The 21169-nt window shown below is 36.1% G+C and overlaps 1 protein-coding gene across 2 annotated transcripts in view; it reads left to right on the plus strand.

Moving 5' to 3' along the window:
* Window positions 1–21169, plus strand: part of LOC150106469 (programmed cell death protein 4-like) — a 183392-nt gene that overhangs the window by 68403 nt on the left and 93820 nt on the right. For both annotated transcript variants that reach the window (XM_090393143.1, XM_090393144.1), the window contains exons 3-4: window positions 6239–6352; window positions 17309–17530. In XM_090393143.1, the coding sequence (XP_090249269.1) occupies window positions 6239–6352; window positions 17309–17530 (336 nt within the window). The remainder of the gene's footprint in view (window positions 1–6238; window positions 6353–17308; window positions 17531–21169) is intronic.

Raw genomic sequence — 21169 nt, forward strand, 5'->3', positions numbered from 1 at the left:
TAATAGTGAATGCAGAAAATGTCAAAATCTTGCAGGATGACTTGGATAGATTGGAGTTCTGGGCTAAGGAGAATGGATGTCAATTTAATGTGATAAAATGTAAGGTTATGCATTTTGGGGTGAAAAGATTAGCAGCAGTATACCACATTGGTGGAACTGTACTCCAGTAGATTGATGAATCTAGGGATTTGGGAGTGTTGGTTGATAGGGAGATGAAGTTTAAGGGGCACATTGCAAAAGTAGCTAAATCAGCTCATCAAGTCACTTGGTTGTTGAAAAATACCTTGACAAGCAGAGACAAGAAAGTTATTGTACTTCTGTACCGAGCCTTGATAAGACCTCATCTCGACTACTGTGCCCAGATTTGGTCACCCAGGTTCCTTCTTGATGGGGAGGAGGTGGAGAGGATCCAGAGGCGAGTGACTAAGATGATAGCAGGTCTATGGAATGAACAATATGAGAACAGGTTGAAGATTTGTGGGTTGCAGAAATTAGTTGATAGGCAGAAAAGGGGAGATAGGAGATATGATTGAGACATTCAAATTGCTAAAGGGTTTCTATAGGATTAATTCAGAGGATATTTTTGAGATCAGGACTGGTATTGGGAGAACTAGGGGACACCTATGGAAGCTGGGCAAGAGTGTGGTTAGCAGGGGTATTAGAGCTGGGTTCTTTACTTTTAGAGTGGTAAATGAGTGGAATAAGCTGCCAGAGACTGTTGTGGGTGCTATGACGGTGAGCGAGTTCAAGGCAAGGTATGATAGATACTGTGAGAATGTCATATAGTTGTGTGGACATGATGTTTAGGGCCTCCCTCGATGAGTCTAAGGACTCCCTGGAAGTCGCCCGTAATAATAATTATTACGAAATCTCCATGGAGTCGACTCATTGTGGGAGATATACACCATCACACAGACCTTGCTTATCAAATTATGTTTCTAAACTCATTCCATTTGACAATCACTCTCCATCCAAAGAACCTGCTTCTTGCTCGCTCCCTCTTTATACGGTTTCGAAGGATGGCCTTTTTTACTTGATCCCCTTCTCCATTCTTTAAAAAAAAAAAAAAAAAAAAAAAAAATTCCTCCACATCTTCCTGGTAATAACTCGCCAACCCACATGTTCTATTTGTGATGCCCTGCAAACTACAACCTCCTTACTGCCCCCCCCCCCATATCCCAGAGACCAGTTACCACCCCATTCAATCTTCCTTGACTCCCTCCCCCTCTCCAATGCATTCCTATCACTACAAAAACCAAGTGACTAAATCTGCACAAATTCCAAATGAAGTCTGATGAAAGCCTTGCACAGTGAAACCATAACTTTCCCATTCCCGAATGTCAAGGCCCTCTGCATCATGCTGTAATTACTGTTGTGCCTTTACAACATGTGTAATGTGATCCATCCCCCCCCCCCCCAAAAAAAAAAAAAAAAAAAAAGAAGAAACTGTTCTCTGCCCATTTATCAGTTATTTGGGAAACTTTTTTTTTTTTTTTTTTTTTAAGTAAGAAATTTATATAAAATGATACATTTTGTTCACTAAGTGATTGTCCGTGTTATAATAAAAAAAAAGTAAAACTTGCAGTGAATTACATATTTATTATTAAGTGTTGCAATTGTTAATAAATGTGGCCAAGAATTGAATTTTATTGCCTCAGGCTATATATAATAATTATATCTATAATATATATATAATGCTGTCCTGGTTGGCCAAGTGGTTAGCATATCCACTCCCTAGCCAAAAGGTTGCGGGTTTGAATCCCACTGTGGGCATGGATGTTTGCGATTGTCTGTAAAAAAAAAAAAAAAAAAAAAAAAAAAAAAAAAAAAAAAAAAAATACTAGTGGTAGTATTTATGAGCAGTAGATGGCATTGGTGTAGTTGATGGATTTGCGTGGTGGAGATGGAGAGTTGTAGAGTAGATGCCCTCCCCATCGATGAGTCTTTGGACTTCCTGAAGGTGTTACGTAATAATAATATATAATAGTAATTATTTTATTTTATGCCAGAGCGGTTCCAAAACAAAAGTTAATTCCTTCGTTGTGTGTCGAACAGATAAGACAAGGGAAAATGCTGCAGAAAAGCATGGAATCAAATTGTAGTGTTACTATGCAGCATATGTTGATTGGAAGTGTGAACATTAAGAACAGTGAAGAGAGAGAGAGAGAGAGATTGATTATTAGCGTAGTAAAATTAAACATTTTTATTGTATACGCTTTTCCACCTGTTAACCAATCTGCAACCAGCAAACTCTTAGTCTATCCTCATAGGAAACATTTCATCACCTGTCTTGGTTACCTCTGGATCCTTTCCGTTTCCTAATCTCTAAAGAAACCCAGGTGAGCAAGACTTCTTATATTACCTTTTACCACCACTCCCAAGATACTGATTATCTATAATTCACTGTCTGTCTTGGAGACTCCTTTATGCCATAGAATCGTTTACCCCCCCCCCCCCCCCAAGAACTTCATCATACCTGGTGCTAAAGTTTATACAGCCTAAGGAGGGGCAGTCCAATTCTTTTGCATAGTTTCATGATAAATGAACTTGATATACTTGGTATCAACCAGTAATTGGTGTATTAACTGGTGGTATTGTTTGCATTTCCGTAATTTCATTTCTTTTTGATAGTTTAACCTGATTACATAAAAAAAAAAAAAAAAAAAAAAAAAAAAAAAAAAAATCAGCTAACGCCTTTTTATTCCCGTATATACGGGAGTAGGCGAGGCCATTTAGCCCTATCTAACTTTTGGAGACTGAGTGGGCAGTTCAATCTCCACTGGTACCCAATCAGAGACAGATGGCCCAAGGCTATCACTAATTAAGCGGTACGCAGTGAAGAGAGACGGCTCAAATGTGCCGCCATCTCGTGGTCTCTAACCTAACACAATATATTTAATGTCTGAAATAATGTGGGTTCTACGGTCGATTTTCTTGAGTTTACAGGACGAAAAACCCGAGTTTCCGGGAGGAAAAACCTGCTTGCCCGTGCCAGAGATCGACTAACTCGGGAACTGGTCGAAAAAAGGCTTAGAAAAATTTCCTCTAGTCGCCGACTAGACTCGAAACCAAGACTTCCTTCGTGCGGCCTAGCGCGGTGGTGTGCAAACGCCACATCCACTGAGCTACACAGGCTCTTCCACTGAGCTACACAGGCTCTCCTGATTACATAGTTATGTGATTTGTATATTGCGTTCATTAAACAAAATAAGATAAGAAAGTGATCCTTACATTGTGCAGTGAGAAAATCAAATGCGGTTAATAAAATTTTTAAGGGCAGTTTATTTGCCTTGAATTAGTATATTCATGGGAAAATGTGAAGGTGTGTTTGTGGAGAGACTGAACTAGAGAAGTAATAAGATATAAATCTCTCGTGTTAATGTTTAATGGAGAAAACATGCATCTGGAGATAATAAACTAAATTTATTTAACTATAAATTATTGAGCATATTGTTAAGATATGCACGCCAGCAAGAAGGCAAACTGATTTGTAAAAAGCAGATTTCTACAGTTCTGACGGGCACCCTCTATGAGTGTGATGATGGAATCTTGCCGAAGGTCTCAAAATGGTTTCACAGAGTTTTGGTAATGTGGTATAGTTGAATTTATTTAGATTTAGAAAATGTTGTAGTATACTGGTGCCTAAAAGCTGAGGACAAGCTACATATTTACCTGTATATAAAAAAAAATGTTCTTTACTAAGCAAATGTTGGACACCAGTATAATGAATTATAATTTAATTATAATATATAATAAGTAGAATATAATTATAATGTAATGAATTATATTACACAAAAAATGAGTTATAAATATCATACAAATTAAATTACAATACATTTTTGGCAAAAGTTATAAATTTTCTTAAGGATGTAGTTAAGGAATTCATGCACAGTGCTTACAGAAAACTATGTGTAGAGACATTTCAGTATGGAATATGTCTTCCCTGAACTGTGATGCAGCTCTCACAATGGTGTACCATTCTTAGCACCAAGTGATTCAGGTGTTCTTGAGGCAAACTGGCCCATTCCTCCTTCAGAGGAACAATATACCGTATTTACTCGAATATAACTCGCCGTCACATATATCTCACACCCCTGATTTTACTTTATGAAAAAAGAAAAAGTTTCTTTAAATTAAAGTTTTGCATATTTTCACACTTTTTATGCACATGAAAAAAAGTTTAGAACTTTAAAAAATAGATATTGAATGTTGTTGTGGCAGTTTCAGATATTTTGGAATTCAGTTGAAGAGAATCAGGATTTCAACTCAACAATCATCAGCTTGCCTTTGTTGTTGAGTCACATGATCTTTTGTTAATATCGCACCAATCATATGTGAGAGAGAATAGTAGATTCTTGGTAAGTCATACCCATTTTTAGTATTTTTAAATCATGGTGATCTTATGATTCCAAAATGATGAAAGGACAAGCAGTAATGACTGTTTCTTTTAATTTAACTACAGAAGCATATTGTTGTTAAAGATTCAAATATATCGCGTGAAGGTGAGCCACCGATCACGTAAATAACATCGATAATTAAATTTAAATGCATTCATTTTGTAAATAATGTGAGCAATTATAAATTATAATGAATATAGAGAATTTAATTATAAACATCAATTTAATTTTTTACTGAAAAACTTGAGTTTTCAAAAATCACTGCATATATTTTGCACTACAATTTTTTAACTTTTTTGGAGGAATAAAGTGAGTGTTATATTCGAGTAAATACAGTAAGGCCTTGTTTGTTTTCTGGAGAGGGAAATTCAAGCAGCAGTGCATCTCCCTGTTGTATCCCAAATGTGTTCTGTGGGGGTTGAGATCTGGAAAGCATGCTGGCCACTTGATTAGATTAATATCCTCAGTCTCCAAAAGTATCTCTAGTCTTCATGTATGATGTAGTATGGCATTGTCATCCATAAAAATGATTCTTTGTCTGTAGCACCATGGAACAATTAAATATGACATTGAAGAGCCTTGTTGCAATATTATTAAGCACTATTAAGCATAATGCCCCCCCCCCCACCATGACCTCAGCACTGCTTATCTATCCCTTTCAAAAGCATTCCTGCGATGGCAAGTGGTGTCACTTTCATGCCAGATCAAGTGTTGTCTAGAATTGGAGAAAAGACTCATCTGTAAAGAGTACGTTAGCCCATTATTTCCTGTCCAATTTTTATGCATACAAAAACACTGAAAACATGCTCTATGATGAGCTGTGGATAAAGGGATTCAGACTTTCGGCCTATAGGCTGCTTGTCGCAGACATCTTACCATAGTTTATCGACAAGATGCACATGTGCTTGAATGGAGCAGATTTGCAAGCTGACCTGCCATGGTGCATTGATTTCATTTTGCTGTAATCTGTTTTCATGTTCCATAGTAGAGCAAGGGTGACCTCTTGGCAAATGTCTGGAACACATTCCATTGATTTGAAATGCTGCCCAGAGCATTGTGAGATTCCAAACTTTCTGGCTATATCAGTAATTCTGCAGTCTCTTTTTTTCAAGCTTTTCAATAATTCTTCCCCATGTGAAATCATCTAGATGTCTTTTAAGACAATACAAAACATCCAAGTTTGCCACTTTATTCCTTCATGAAAAGAGCTTCCTTCAAACACAATTCGCTGAGTGCAGCCTTTTGTCTCTTATTCAGTCGAGTGCTACCATTTGACCTTTTTATGTGCAGTTAAAAAATTTGCATTTGTACTTGCTTTCTTCTTGAAATCGTCAGTTATACGAATTGTCACAAGCTGATTGTCTGGATTTGAGGTTGTAATCTTCAGAAATTGTGTTAATCTTTAGGTTTGGGACAACAGTGTATATTACCAACAATGTGTAGATTGCAGAATTAATTATGTTGCAGAAACCTGCTGGATGAAACTTGAAGAAAGTATACTCATTGGTTCAGTATAATTATTTAGTTCTCTTAGAAGGGAGCAGAATGGAGAAGGGTTTGTGAATATCACTTTTCATTAACTTTGCAGAAATGGACATAACAAATTGGACCATTATAAGATCTGATCTGGTTTTGGAGGAGGGGAAATATATATATGACATAATTTTATCTCCCGATGTTAGTAAATGAAGTTGCATACACCTTTTAAAGCGTATATAAAATGTCTGGTTTAAGATGCATGCATTCTGAATCTATTCATCTGTGGAGATTTTTTTTTAAATAGACTGTTTCAGAGATTACTAAATTTATTTGTTTAGAATTGTTTTTATCTTGACTTATAGGAAACTTGTGCTTTTGAATCTATTGTGCCTCAGTTGACAGAAGAAGACTTAGAAAAGCATGTTGATCCAATTTTTATGGAATACTTTGAACATGGTGATACAGAAGAAGTTATTGTAAGTATCTTATTTATTCACACAATTGATGGAACTCTGTATGATTGCCATTCTTTTACTTTTTTCAAATTATTACCTAAATGCATGGGAAGGAGGAGGATCATTTACATTTGAGAACTTCATGTTATGCTTTAGGAATTTATATAGAGAAAATGATGTTTCCAAGTGGTTGGTGAAGAATAAAGAAAAATTTTTGATCTGAGAGTTTGAAGTGGACTTGTCTAATTAATTGCTGTATTTACCTTAACAAATGGGGAAATTGCCTGCTCCATTTTTGATTATTGTCATCATCATCATCATGCTTGTCAAGGATTTTGGCCTAGAGTGGCCTGTTCCAGTCTTAGAAGTCATCGTTGAATCTGTTAAGAGGACGTCCTGGTTTATTTTTCCTAATGGTTTATAATTTAAGGCTGTTTTGGTAATCTTTCTGTTTTCATTTTTTCAATGTGTGCCATTCATTTATGTTTATATTTTTTTAAATTATTTTTATTACTGATTCCTGGTTTAACACCCCAACTGGCCATGACGTCTATTGACATCCAGCAAAATCTTGATATTATTCTGTAACACCTATTGAATAACATGGATAAGAAGTGCAATTTAATCTCGCTATTTCATCTGCCATGGCCGGTAGAGAGGTTAATTCTTTCATAATTTTGTTATTTCTTTTGTGATCGAATAAGAGTGCATTTTGCAGTATTTCTCATAAACTTCATTTCAGCTGTTATTAATCTTTGTCTTTTTTGTTTTATTGTCCAGATTTCACTTCCATACAATAGAACTGGTAGGGCTAATGTATTGTATACTTTTAGTCTGATTTGTTTTTGGACTAGGTTAAGTTTAAATATACAGTTAATTACACCTGTTATTTTTAAATATCACAATTTTTATGTTTATATCCTTTTCATTTTCATATGTAATCATACATCCTAGGTAGTTAAATGAATTCACCTGTTCTAAAATCTTATATATTACTATTTTAGTTCTTACTGGATCATGTCCTTGAAAGATAATTGTTTTTGATTTTTCTGTTGATATTATTATTCCATAATCTTTGGCTATCTCATTTAAATTTAAAATATCTTTTTGTAAGTTATCTTCAAGATTTGTAATTTATTATTTGGTCATCAGCAAAAAGGAGAGTGTTTAAAGTTCACTGTAAGAGAAAGTTAATACCTTGATGGAAATTCTTATTCCATTTTATTTCATTTAGATAAATATTAGAGTTGCTGAAAGGGACATCCCTGTCAGACTCCTTGGTTCATCTCTCTCATACATGATAGTTCATAATTTAATCTTATTTGAATATTTTCATATATGCTTATGATAGCTTTTATAATATTATTTGGTATTTCTTTCTTTTAATATGTTAAATAAAATGCTTCTTTTAACTTTTTCAAAGTCAATAAATGTAATACGTGTTTCTAAATTGTATTCTCTTCTTTTCTCTTTATTAATTTTAGGCAAAAGGCCAGGTTTATACATGATCGTCCTTTTCTAAATCCATTCTGTACTTCTAAAATAAAGTTTTCAGAATATTTTATTAGTTTATTTAAACTTCTGCTATATTTTTTTTCTCAATTAGATGATACTTCCTGTCCAGAAATCCTTTAAACAAAAATCTTGCTATTTTATGGCTGCATCATCCTCCGTTTTAATGAGATATTGCTCTTGACAATGTAATATTATTATTATTCAGGCCTCCATGGAGTCAAGACTCATCGCGGGAGGTCCCTTCTAGGAAACACAGTCTATCATACCACTCCTTAAACTCGTTGACCGTTCTCGCTCTCACCACTCTATCAGGCAATGCATTCCATGGTTCAACCACCCTCCATGCAAAGAAACCACTCCTCACCCTCCTGCTCAGTTTCCTTCTGCAACTTCCAGGGGATGGTCCCTTGTCATCACTCCTTCCTGCTGTTCAACCAAGCAAAAAAACTCCCCAGTGTCAACCCTGTAACTGTCTCTCAACCATTTAAGTTTCAATCATATCACCTCTCCTTCTTCTATCCACCAAACTCTGCAGTCCATGTTCCCTCAGTCAATCCTCATAATTAATTGTACAGTCCTGAAACCATCTTTGTTATCTGTATTTGTACCCTTTCCACAGTTAGTTCATCCCCTTCAAATCCTGGGGACCAAATCTGAGAACAGTAGTCTAAGTGTGGTCTGATCAGGGTCTTATACAACGGAATGAAAACTCTTTTATCTCTGCAGGTCAGCATCCTTCTCATTATTGCAGCAATCCTCTGTGTTACCTTCACCACCTTTACAATATGAAACCACACCAAAACATGGTATGAATGCAAAATTTCACTTAATTGAAATTCTTATCAACCACCCCAACTGAACAATAATGATGGTCTGAAAATCCCAAGCATATGAAAGTGTAAACTGTGCATGCTATTACTTCTTGCTATTTATAAAGCCTGCTTGGTTACTGTACCTTTTGAAATACCATTATTCTAATTAGCAGTGCACGCTTTCTCTCTCATAACCTTTCTTGCTTATACCAATGCGAACTATGTTCATCTACCTTTCGCACTAAGAGTCTTATGCCTATTGATACTAGAAAATTCATATTTTTTGAGACTTCACCACTAATATCTTTTAATTGGCATAAAACTCAGTAATACGATCAGTATTTCTCTCTCTTTCTCTAACACAAATTCCTTCAGTAAAACTTTGCACAAACAGTCGTCTATTTTCACTTAATTATACTCTTCGGCTATCTCACTTGGTTTCCCGCCCACAAGTCCGATATTTTTTATTTTAGGAACAGTGCATTGTAAAATAAACAATCAAGCTGCACTCCATTGACATATAATTAAAACACATTTAGTTACATTTTAAAATAAAGTACATTAAATAAGCAATAGGGAGGTTACTCTTCTCTACCTATCCTTTATGCTTTTGGTGTAAAGAAACAAACTTTCTCTTTTCAATATTAAATGATTAAACAATATATTTACTCTGTTACTTCTCTGCTTAAGAAAACCAAATTTCCGAGATTAATTTACTCATAAAGAGATTAACTAGCTGTGGCAAGTTATCTTGCAATTAAAATTTCAGTTAACAATTCCGAGGACTCTGGAGAATAACTAGTTATGGCAAGTTATCTTACAATTTATATTCCAGTTAACAACTCAGAGGACTCTAGAGATTAGTTAGTTATGGCAAGTTATCTTACAATTTATATTCCAGTTAACAACAAATCAGAGAACTCTCTTATAGATATTTTTTATTACTATTTCTTATCAGTCCATCTATGACATATCTCCTAGACTACAAAAAGAATATACATTAAAAGAAGTAATACACTTAAAAAGTTCTTTGTCACGACACCTTCCAAAAGTCCTGCATCCAAGTATCTATGGTTTTTCTCTCATCTCAGGCCTTATTTTTCCATCCGGAGAGTCTTGTTTCAGGGAGGGGGCACTTCGTCGAAAAATCGGCGGGTCTTGGATTGCACTCTTCCTAGTGCTGAAAAGTTCAGGCAAGAAGTTTCAGGATTGAAGATCGTTTTTCCGCCTTTTGGCTTCGGTTGACTTCCCTCAGCACTAGGATATTCGACTGGCACTTGGCATCACATCGGCTGTTCTTCCAATTTTTCCTCTGGGTCTGACTGCTTCTGGTTCTTTGCCGACTGCCTATGGCTCTCTTCGGTAACAGCGCTTCGCCTCTACCCTCTCTCGTAAACTGGATCTTGGCTCTCTTCTGTCAGCAACTGGACCTGGACACTCCACTGTTGGTAAGTGGACCTGGACACTCCTTTCCGATGTTCAGCTCAGTCCCCTTTTATTTTCGCCATCTCAGGATCTTGCACCAAGGGTTGTAAACCCTAAAGAAATTGGCTGTTCTCCTTGATCTCTTTTGTTAAGGCCAGCCTTTCTTTCTTTTCCTTCCTGCGCTCTTTTTTTTCCTTGTCTTGTCAGGCAGCAGAAACTTCTCTGAAACTATCGGACCTCTTTGATACTAGCTTTGAAGATGTTCATTGGCAGAGCTTACAAACAATTTTCTCGTACACAAAAATCATAAACAACTTTCTTATGCCCTCATATAGAGCTATTATACAAAGTTCCATTGGCAAAACATTGCCTTTGTTTTTGATATTCTAATCTTTTCAATAGTCAATGCTGGTAAGATGTAACTTATGGCAGTGAAACATGGAACACAACTTTTAAAGAAGAACAAAGCTTACTAACAATTCAACGTGCAATAGAAAGAAGAATATGCAATATAAACAAAATAGACCACGTAAGACACACACAGAAATCGGGAAGAAGTCTGGACTCACAGATATAATACAAACAATCTACAACAGTAAAAGAAGACGGGCAGGACATCTCACTAGAATGAGAGACAACAGATGGACAGTCAGAGTTACAAACTGGTATCTGAGAGATACAAAAACGAAACCTGGAAGACCAGCCTTAAGGTGGGAAGACCCAGTGATTAAGAAAGTTGGAAGAAAATGGAGAAGAATAGCCCAATACAGGAATAGCTGGACTCTTTATGACCTGCAGTCGTGGAGAAATCCTGACTGAAACCACAGGTCCATCAAAAAAAAAAAAATAAATAAATAAATAAAATAAAAATATTCTTGTTAAAGGAGTAAATACAGTTAATTCCCATAAGGTTATTTACAATAATATCTAGCATAAAATATACGGAGACAAACAAGGTTATTTTTGTAACATTCTCATGGGACTTGACCTCTAAAAATCGATGTAAAGCTCCTTGGGATTTCTAAGCTACATTGAGTTTTTACAAAGGCCCACCCCTTCATGAAAAAATTTTAATCCATGAATGTGGGTAAAAATTTTTTCTGTAATCTATTTCTGTGTCGTGTCTCATGCATTCTCTGTGTCAGATAATACTCAGATTTGTCATTTAATTTTGAGCAGAGAGTGCCATCAGCCTGACCTGTGGGCTCTTGACGCGATGTGACTCGTGCTTGTTATTATCTCTCGGGCATTTTACCCCTTTATGATACCCTACTCTCCTTCTAATTCTCCTGTTGCATGGGTGGTGACTTTTATTACTACATTATTTCTATAATGTTTACTTCTACTTCCTTTTGATTACCCTTCCTTAATTCTTTTTTTGTTACGCTTTGATCATTAACTAATTTTACACTTGAGATGAAGTAAGTCTCAGATTGACTGCTATTTTTGGATGTTGAAGCTATTGAAGGATCAGTATGATTATTTCGAGACATTTCATTACCTCTTTCATTCGGCCCGACATTTCTTTCATTCTGCTTTCTTTCTTCATGAGATTTCTCCACTCTATTTTTAAATTTACAGTTCCCTTTACTAGACCGTTTATTACTCATTAGGAATATTTCATTTCTAGAGAAGTCACATGAGAACTTGTACTTCTCTAGAAAGTTAGTTCCTAGGATAATCTGTGCTCTTGTGCGAGATGTCCTGGGAAGGACCAACAACTCTTGTCAAACACACAAATTAAATTCTGGAAGTATATTTTACCTTAACCTTCTTGGTTGCATATTGATCCGATTGGTCTCTTTAGCTTAGTAATGCCTCTCCATATCTTGGATTTTATTCCTTGAAAATAATCTTCAGTTATGATAGAGACATGAGAACAAGTATCTAATAATATGTCAGAATACGATCCTTGTACCTTGCCCTCTATGATCATTTTAGATTTCCATGGGTGTTCTCGATTCCTGTTCTCACTTCTCCATGGTTTGTTTACATAAATATGATGAGGGTGCCCAAAATTTGACTCATATTTCTGTTGCAGGGCCTTTTGTTTTTAAAGCAGTTGCAAGTTACGTGCCCAATCTTATTGCAAATAAAACATCTGGGAGGTTCCCTCCTGTCTTTTATTCCATTAGTCCTCTCTGATTTAGAGGTCCCTTCTGTTACTGCCAGCTGCTTCAGTACAGCTTCAAGACGATCCATAAAGGGCTGTTGTAGCCATTCAACCTCTTGTCTAATTGAAGTGTGTACTTCCTCCATATTAATGGAATTGGCGATTTCTGTTACCTTATTTTCTTCTTTTCCTCCCTTCTGTTGGTCTTTATTTTTTCTTCAGGATTCCCTGGAATTTTCTCTTTCTTAACCTCAGTTTTTGGATCTGACACTTCAGTAAGGTTGTGTATCTGACTGGCACTGGATTCTGGATGAAGATCGCCTAGCATTTCTTCTTTTTCTTTTATGGCCTGATAGCATTCTTCTGAGGTGTTTATTTTCCTTTCGTACACTGTCTCTTTATATTCTTCTCTTACTCCTAACCTGAATTGGTTGAAGACAGCCCAATCAAAGTGACTCTTTTGATCACTGGACACACTCAAGCTATTAGCTAAGGTGAGCAGCCTATTGTAATAATCAGTGATAGACTCTTTTTTCACTTGTCTGCATTTTTGCAGCCTCCACAGGTTTGGTCCCATGCTTTTAACTTTGGAAAACTGAGATATCAGGGTATCCTTGAATTTATTGTATTCCAAAGTGTCTCTCAGTATGGGAGAGGAATACAAAAAATTCTTGACCCTTCCAATCAGTTTATTCCTTAAGATTATTAGAAGCTGGAAGTCTGACCAATTTCTGACGTTCCTTAGCTCCTCCACAAACTTGAAGAATGACAACACATCGTGGTCCTCTCCAGAGAATTGAGGGATGATTAGGTGAGGATTCACTGTTCTTAAAACATTTTCTTACACTGTATATATATATATATATATATATACACACTTTCTATTGATTTGCCTATTCTTTATTTACAAAAATGTTCCAATCCACTATTTCTTATTTTAATTACTGTGGATTTTATCCTGTCGATGGCTGCACCATTGTAAACTGTGCTTGCTATTACTTCTTGCTATTTATAAAGCCTGCTTGGTTACTGCCCCTTTGAAATTCCGTTATTCTATTTAGCAGTGCGCGCTTTCTCTCTCGTAACCTTTCTTGCTTATACTATTGCATACTATGTTTATCTACCTTTCACACTAAGAGTCTTATGCCTATGGATACTAGAAAATTTATTTTTTTGAGGCTGCGCCACTAATATCTTTTAATTGGCATAAAACTCAGTAATATGGCTGGTTGATTTTTCTCTCTCTCTCTTTCTCTAACACAAATTCCTTCAGTAAAACTTTGCACAAACAGTCGTCGTCTATTTTCACTTAATTATATGCTTCGGCTATCTCATTTAGTTTCCTCCTCACAAGTCCGATATTTTTTTTTTTTTTAGGAACAGTGCATTGTAAAATAAACAATCAGGCGGCACTCTATTGATATATAATTAAAACACATTTATTTACATTTTAAAATAAAGTACATTAAATAAGCAATAGGGAGGTTACTCTTCTCTACCTATCCTTTATGCTTTTGGTATAAAGAAACAAACTTTCTCTTTTCAATATTAAATGACTAAACAATATCTTTACTCTGTTATTTCTCTGCTTAAGAAAACCAAACTGGCGAGATTAATTTACTCATAAAGAGATCAACTAGCTATGGCAAGTGATCTTACAACTTGCCATAGCTAATTAATCTATGTTCATTTAACAACAACTCTGAGGACTCTAGAGATTAACTAGTTATAGCAGGTTATCTTACAATTTATATTCCAGTCAACAACAATTCAGAGGACTCTACAGATTAGCTAGTTATGGTAAGTTATCTTACAATTTATATTCCAGTTGACAACAAATCAGAGGACACTCTCTTATAGATATTTCTTATTACTATTACTTATCAGTCCATCTATGATATATCTCCTAGATTACAAAAAGAATGTATATTAAAGGAAGTAATACACTTACAGAGGTTCTTTGTCACGACACCTTCCAAAAGTCCTGCATCCAAGTATCTATGGTTTTTCTCTCATCTCAGGCCTTAGGTTTCTGTCCGGAGAGTCTTGTTTCGGGGGGGGGGGGGTCTTCGTCGAAAAATCAGTGTGTCTTGGACTGCAATCTTTCTAGCGCTCAAGTTCAGGCAAGAAGTTTCAGGATTGAAGATCATTTTTCCGGCTTTTGGCTTTAGTTGACTTCCTGCAGCACTAGGACATTCGACCGGCACTTGGCATCACATCGGCTGTTTTCCCAATTTTTCCTTTGGGTCCGACTGCTTCTGGTTCTCCGCCGACTGCCTATGGCTCTCTTCGGTAACAGCACTTCGCCTCTCCTTTCTTGTAAACTGGATCTTGGCTCTCTTCTGTCAGCAACTGGACCTGGATACTCCTCTGTTGGCAAGTGGACCTGGACACTCCTCCTTTCCGATGTTCGGCTGAGTCCCCTTTTATTTTCGCCTTCTTGGGACCTGGCACCAAGGGTTGCAAACCCTGAAGAAATCGGCTGTTCTCCTTGATCTCTTTTGTTAAGGCCAGCCTTTCTTTCTTTTCCTCCGTGCGCTCTTTTTTCCTTTTCTTGTCGGGCAGCAGAAACTTCTCTGAAACCATCGGACCTCTTTGATACTAGCTTTGAAGGTGTTCATGCTCAGAGCTTACAAACAGCTTTCTCATACACAAAAAGCCATAAACAACTTTCTAATGCCCTCATATTGAGCTGTTATACAAATTTCCGGTGCAAAACATTGCCTTTGTTTTTGACATTCTAAAATATTCTTGTTAATACAGTTAATTCTCATAGGGTTATTTACAATAATATCTAGCATAAAATATACAGAGACAAACAAGGTTATTTTTGTAACATTCTCATGGGACTTGACCTCTGTAAAAGTTGAGGTAAAGCCCTTTGGTATTTCTAAGCTACATTGACTTTTTACAGAAGGCATACATTCTACCCACGGAATATGTCTTCCTAAGAGTTAACTATAAACAGGACTGTAGATAATTCTAAATCTAATATAAGAATTGTAATGTTAAAAATAGGACATCATTGTTACTGTAAGAAAACTATAAGAAAGGATGTTTCTCTCATATTATGCTAAATAGAATTTAACTTTGATGTAGTTTCTAAATAATTTGTAATTTTATCTGTATTCTTTTTTTTTTTTTCACTAGAAGTCATGCCATTAAAATAACTGGTGATCAAATCATTGTTTCTTTAGCTTACTGTGTGAAATGTAACTCAGCTTGTCCTTGTATATTTGTATTTACTCCAGATGATGAACTTAATATGAAGGTCGAAACGTTGGGAAATTAAAATAATTATTCATAACACGATTGTAAAGTCAATAATTTCTAAAATGAATGCTGATTACCGGTCAACACTAAAAGAAAGGATCCCATTCATGAAAAGTTACTAATTTTTATTTATTGTTATTTTCCAAACTTTGCTCTGAAAACAGTTCTCTGGTCTCACGTGTAGAATCCAAAGAGGTATAAGTCTCCAAGAACATCCTGTGCTATCCAACTTCAGACTTTGGGGTAATTGAAGTAATTTTCTGGTAAGTTTTCCATACCATCACTATGTAAGGAATGAAGGGAAAAAAAATAATAAGAGAGAGCATCTTGAAATCACCCAGAGTCAAAGCTTATCATTTCAATGTAACTTTTCTAGCACCATACACTTCTAAAGGGTATAATTAAAGGTAAATTTTGGTGTGATGTGGTCTTCTTGAAGTAGATGCACTGTCTGTTTTAAACCATCTCCTGATGTGAGGGGAGTATCACCCAGCACCTACAACTTGTTTGTCAGTAATGACTAACTCATATCATCTTTACTTACAAGGTCAGGCTTCCTCAATCCAGTATTAGTGGGGTTCTACTGCTATTATCCAACCTTTTTTTTTTTACCCTATACACGGTACTAATGTACTATAGGTTGATCAACCAATCTCTTGTGTATGGGCTCAACATTAAAAAAAAAAAACTCACTATTCTGTTATTTTGTTTGTTGCAGTGACATTCAGCAACATGAGCCTGAGTTTCTATGCTCTGAGAAGCTGCTGTGAAATTCTTATCATTGCTTCTTCTGTCAGAGCACTATTCTTATCTTAATTGAATATAATATAATATATATTCAAATCCAGGGGGGGAGATGAATACCATCCCTGATCCATTGATATTGAGTGAATGCATTTAGATTCTTGTAACAGTGCTTTGTCGACTGAATGGTGCAACATTAAAGCCTATCTCCTTTGTTTTGCCTAGGCTGTCATAATTGGTGCCATTCCTTTGAACACCCATCTAGTAGAGGTTCATCAATAATCATCCTTCATATGTGAGGTCTTAGAGGCAGCAAAACATAATTTTGAAGCAGAGAGGGAAAATTCTTTAATCTGGATAGATGCACTCCCTATCACAATGAGGGAATCCCAATACCTGTTTTACACTGGTATGGAAATGATAATGTCATATTATGAAGAAGAAGACAAAGAATTGAACTACTGTGCAAACAGCTACATCCATCTGGAGCAGTGCTGAGAGAGAGAGAGACTTTACCTAGGACTAAGCTATGGTAGTTTTGGAAGAAGGAAGTAATTCAGAATAAACAGCTGCTGTTGAGGTTTTAGAGAGTAATCCTGGAGTAGATGGGAAAGATAAGCAGTCTATTTGAGAGAGAGAGAATACTCTGGTATCTCTGCTCCTCCAGAACTAAGATTGAATTTTAGCTGCACAGCATGTCCTTGTATTGGGTTCTCTGCCTTCAATTTCTTATGCTTCTTCATGGGTCTGATAAGAAAGCTGAGCATTGAAGATGATATACTTACCATCTGACAGGTTCATTTTATTTGCAGTCACTGATATCTGGTGATCAACTGGAGAACCAGACATTTAGGATTACTGAACATTTTCAAATATTCTATTCCCTGTCTACCCTTCTCCAAGTTGGACATTACATCAAAATTCTAAAATACACAACTTATGTCATTTACTATGAATTGTAAACTATCCTGTTTTATGAAACAAAAATACCAAAATTCTCCTAAGATTCTGAATGCTTTTCACCATTAATATTTTGTTCTTTTGAAATAACTTATGTTTTGCAAAAAATAATAATAAATTTTTTTCCTCCTTTAGCTTTCTCTTGAAGAATTGAATATTGGTTCTCTTCGACCTCAGCTGGTTGCAATGACCGTTACTCTTGCAATGGAGAGGAAACCATCCCACCGTGAAATGACTTCTGTATTATTGTCAGATTTATATGGAAGAATCTTTAGTCAGCAAAACATTGCCAGAGGTTTTGATATGCTTCTAAAAAATCTTCCTGATCTTATTTTGGACACCCCAGATGCAGCACTGGTAATTATCATTGTTATTATTTTTATTCATATTTATAGTTTTTTCTTTTATGTAACTCCCAACCTTAATAGACTGTAACCTGCATTACATTGTTGTTAGTACCATGAGTGGCCTAAGCATTAGGAAATCTCGAAACTTTCTATATGACCTAACATGAAATGTTCTCAAACCATTTTGGTCTTCCAGTAAGTAGGATAGTACTCTCACACCAAGTGATGAATTTATGCATAGTTACTGCATTTTGCTATATAGCATTAAAACTTTTACTATCCCTAGAACTCTGTAATTTGATTGCAAATAAAAGGCAGACTCAGATCATGGTATGTTACTTCATGTTTCCCATTCCTCCTATTCAAATACTTATGTGCTGTCTGCTCCATATTTTGTAGATAGGTAGGTGCTTGTGTATAGTAAGCATGTGTGTAGCTCAAAAGACCAGTGCTTCAGAGGATGTTGTGATGCTGCAGAAATTCTCAATGTAGAGAACTGTGAAACTTGTATAATTTGCTAGATATTGAATATGTAAGGAGATACAGTAGACATGCACTACAACAAACACCATTATAATGAACTGGATGCTCTGTAATAAACTATAGCAAAATGTAACAAATGGTTGGGAGAGTTGGTCAGGACTGCAGCTGATTTGACAAAAAGCCTCTTGAACATGAACATGAATTTGCTTTGGAGTAAGCTGGCTTGCTTTTTTTTTTTTTTTCCCCCTCCCCCGATAGATTCTGTGCCAGGGCATGGTCTGCTAATCCTGAGCAGCCATAGTGGCAAAATCAGATGTGATCCTGGCTCTGATTTGTGAATGTTGGCAAGCAGACAAGAGCAATGTTACCGCTTTAAACCATACGGATTATGTTAAAAAAAAAATGACCACCCTTCTTAAAGACTGATCTACCTACCACCTACTAAATTATGACCCAACCCTAACACAGATTACAACCATTCATAGACTACTAGGATTATCAGACCATCCCCTGGATACCTGGCAGAGGATCCATCGCAAAAAAAAAAAAAAAAAAAAAAAGCCACCTTACTCCACTAAAGCAAATTCAAGTTCGAGAGGATTTTCCTCAAATCAGCTGGAGCCTTGACCAACTCTCCTTACCTGAACAAATATGGTTATATCAAACTCCTCCTCATATGGGAAAACTTCAGACAGTCAGCCCAATGACCAAGAACACCGAATCAAAGTCCATAGGTGGCGTAATTGTAGGACTTTAGGTCTTCCTGTATCTCTGATTTTTTCCCTCTGCGTGCATGTCTAATAAGTGTATTAATCCAGGATGATGCAGATTTGACTTCATCAAAATATATGATAATAAGTAAATACTTTTATTTATTAACAGATGCATTGTTAATTGCAGTTGGGTTTGCAGTTTCTCCCCCCCCCCCCCCAGATCCACTGCAGCAAACCTTGCACTATAACAAACTTTTTCAGGTCCATAGGGATTCATGAAAATGAGTGTCTGTAATATGCATATACTTATAACATATACAACACCTGGAAATGATGTAGGTTTGCTTTCAGCAAAGCTTTGTATGTTTTTTTACTTGTTTACCAAAGGTTTGGAAACCTATATTACATTAATACCATATAGGTTGGGTTAGTTTTTCTTATTCTCATTCCCATTTTCTCTTGTTCATCACTCTGTCACAAGCCAAGTTACCAAGTAACTTGACTTGTGTGAAACCTAATTAATGTGCTTTGATAGTACTGCTGATCCTATCAGCATGGTGTATTATGGCTGTCAGTTGCATGTTCTTCTAGTTTGTTTGTTTGCCTGTTTTTTTTTTTTTTTTTAATCTGGATACCTTACACTAGAGATTTTCAAACCATTTCAGGCCTCAAATGTGTGTGTGTGTGTGTGTGTGTATGTGTGTGTGTGTGGTGGGGGGGGGAATGGTCTCATACTGCATCTCCATCACAGACATCTGTGTCCAAAGTGAGATTCAAACACGTGCCTCCAACCAAATTTAGGAGGGTGGGGAAAGTATTCGCCCAGCTAGCATAGTTGGCAGTCATGTCTTCTTATAATAATAAGCTAACGGCTTTTATTCCCTTAGGGAGTAGGCGAGGCCTTTTAGCCCTATCTAGCCTTTGGAGACTGAGTGGGCAGTTCAATCTCCGCCAGTAGCCAATCAGAGATAGCTGGCCCATCTCTATCACTAATTATAGGCACACTGATGATGAGACGAGCAAACAAGTGCTGCCATCTCTTGGTACCTGATCCTAACAGCATATGTTACTGTCTGAAATAATGTGGGTTCTACGGTCGATTTTCTTGAGTTTACGTGATGAAAAACCTGAGTTTCTGGGAGAAAAAATCCACTTGCCCGTGTCAGAGATCGACTAACTTGGGAACCGGTCGAAGAAAGGCTTAGAAAAAGTTCCTCCAGTTAGCGACTAGACTTGAACCTGTAAGTCTATCTTCATGCGGCAAGCACAGAGGATGCAGGCACCACTTCCACTGAGCTACACAGGCATCATGTCTTCTTTAACTGTATTATTTATTAATAATACAGGTAACCCTCGTATAATGCGGTACTTATACAACGCGATTTCGATATAACGCGGTCCACAAATTGTAGTAACCCTTATTCAACGTGGTACTTATACAATGGTTTTGATAAAAGCACGGTCTCCAAATTGTACTAACCCTTTGTTTTCATTTTTTTTTTTTTTTTTTTTTTACTGCGCGACTTAAAAATCAAATTTTATCTTTGTTAAATTTGCGTCTGCCTGTATTGCACATGTAGTTATAAGCACCGAATTTATATTAGGGGAAATACCCTTTAGCAGGCATGTACGTCAATTGTTTATCATATAAAGTGTTTATTGTTGAAAATTGTCTTTGTTTTCTGCCAGGAAAGCATATTAAAAAATCATAAGTGCAGCTGAGCACTTTATTTTTTGTTGAGTTACATACAATATGTAATGCTTTTTTTTTTATGTAAAAAAAAATTATTTTTATAGTAATGACCACTTAGAGCGCTTTTGTGATATACACGTTTGTTATAGGGATAAACCCACCCACTGTAAACTGCCAAGGTAACAATTGAACAAGATAAGTACATTCTGTTTCGATCAGCACATGAAACTAAACCTTTGCAAACTTCTTCATAAGTGCGCCAATCTCTTCAATAGTGAATTATTTGATGGGGAAATAGATTTAAATGAGGAGGAACTGGTACAATTAATAGACGACATTGAACCAAATGGCAGGGAAAGTTCTGCCGAAGATTCTGATTGTGATGAATCTGTTAAAGAATTCAGTTTAAAGAAATTAGCAGAAGGATTGGACTTGGCAAGAAAGTTATGAAGTTATTTTGCACATAATGATCTCTCAATGGAGCACTCAGAAAATTCATGAGACAGTTGGATATTTGTTTAGCTCCACATTATGAACTTAATAAAAATTGCAGCATAGTGATAAGCAAGATCTTATTACTGACTTCTTGATATTTAAACCAGCCGAAGTATGCAATGAGAATTATATAAACGATGCCCTTTATTTTAAAGACAGTGATGACAATTAAATTATGCACTTTATTTTATTTTGCCTAAAGCATTTTATGCATTATAAGCGATGAAGTTTACATACAATTTATATTTTTATAAGTTTACACTAT

The sequence above is a fragment of the Typopeltis vanoorti genome, chromosome 5, assembly GCF_054136105.1.
Source record: "Typopeltis vanoorti isolate ZY-2024b chromosome 5, IOZ_Tvanoo_1.0, whole genome shotgun sequence".
Classification (NCBI taxonomy): domain Eukaryota; kingdom Metazoa; phylum Arthropoda; class Arachnida; order Uropygi; family Thelyphonidae; genus Typopeltis; species Typopeltis vanoorti.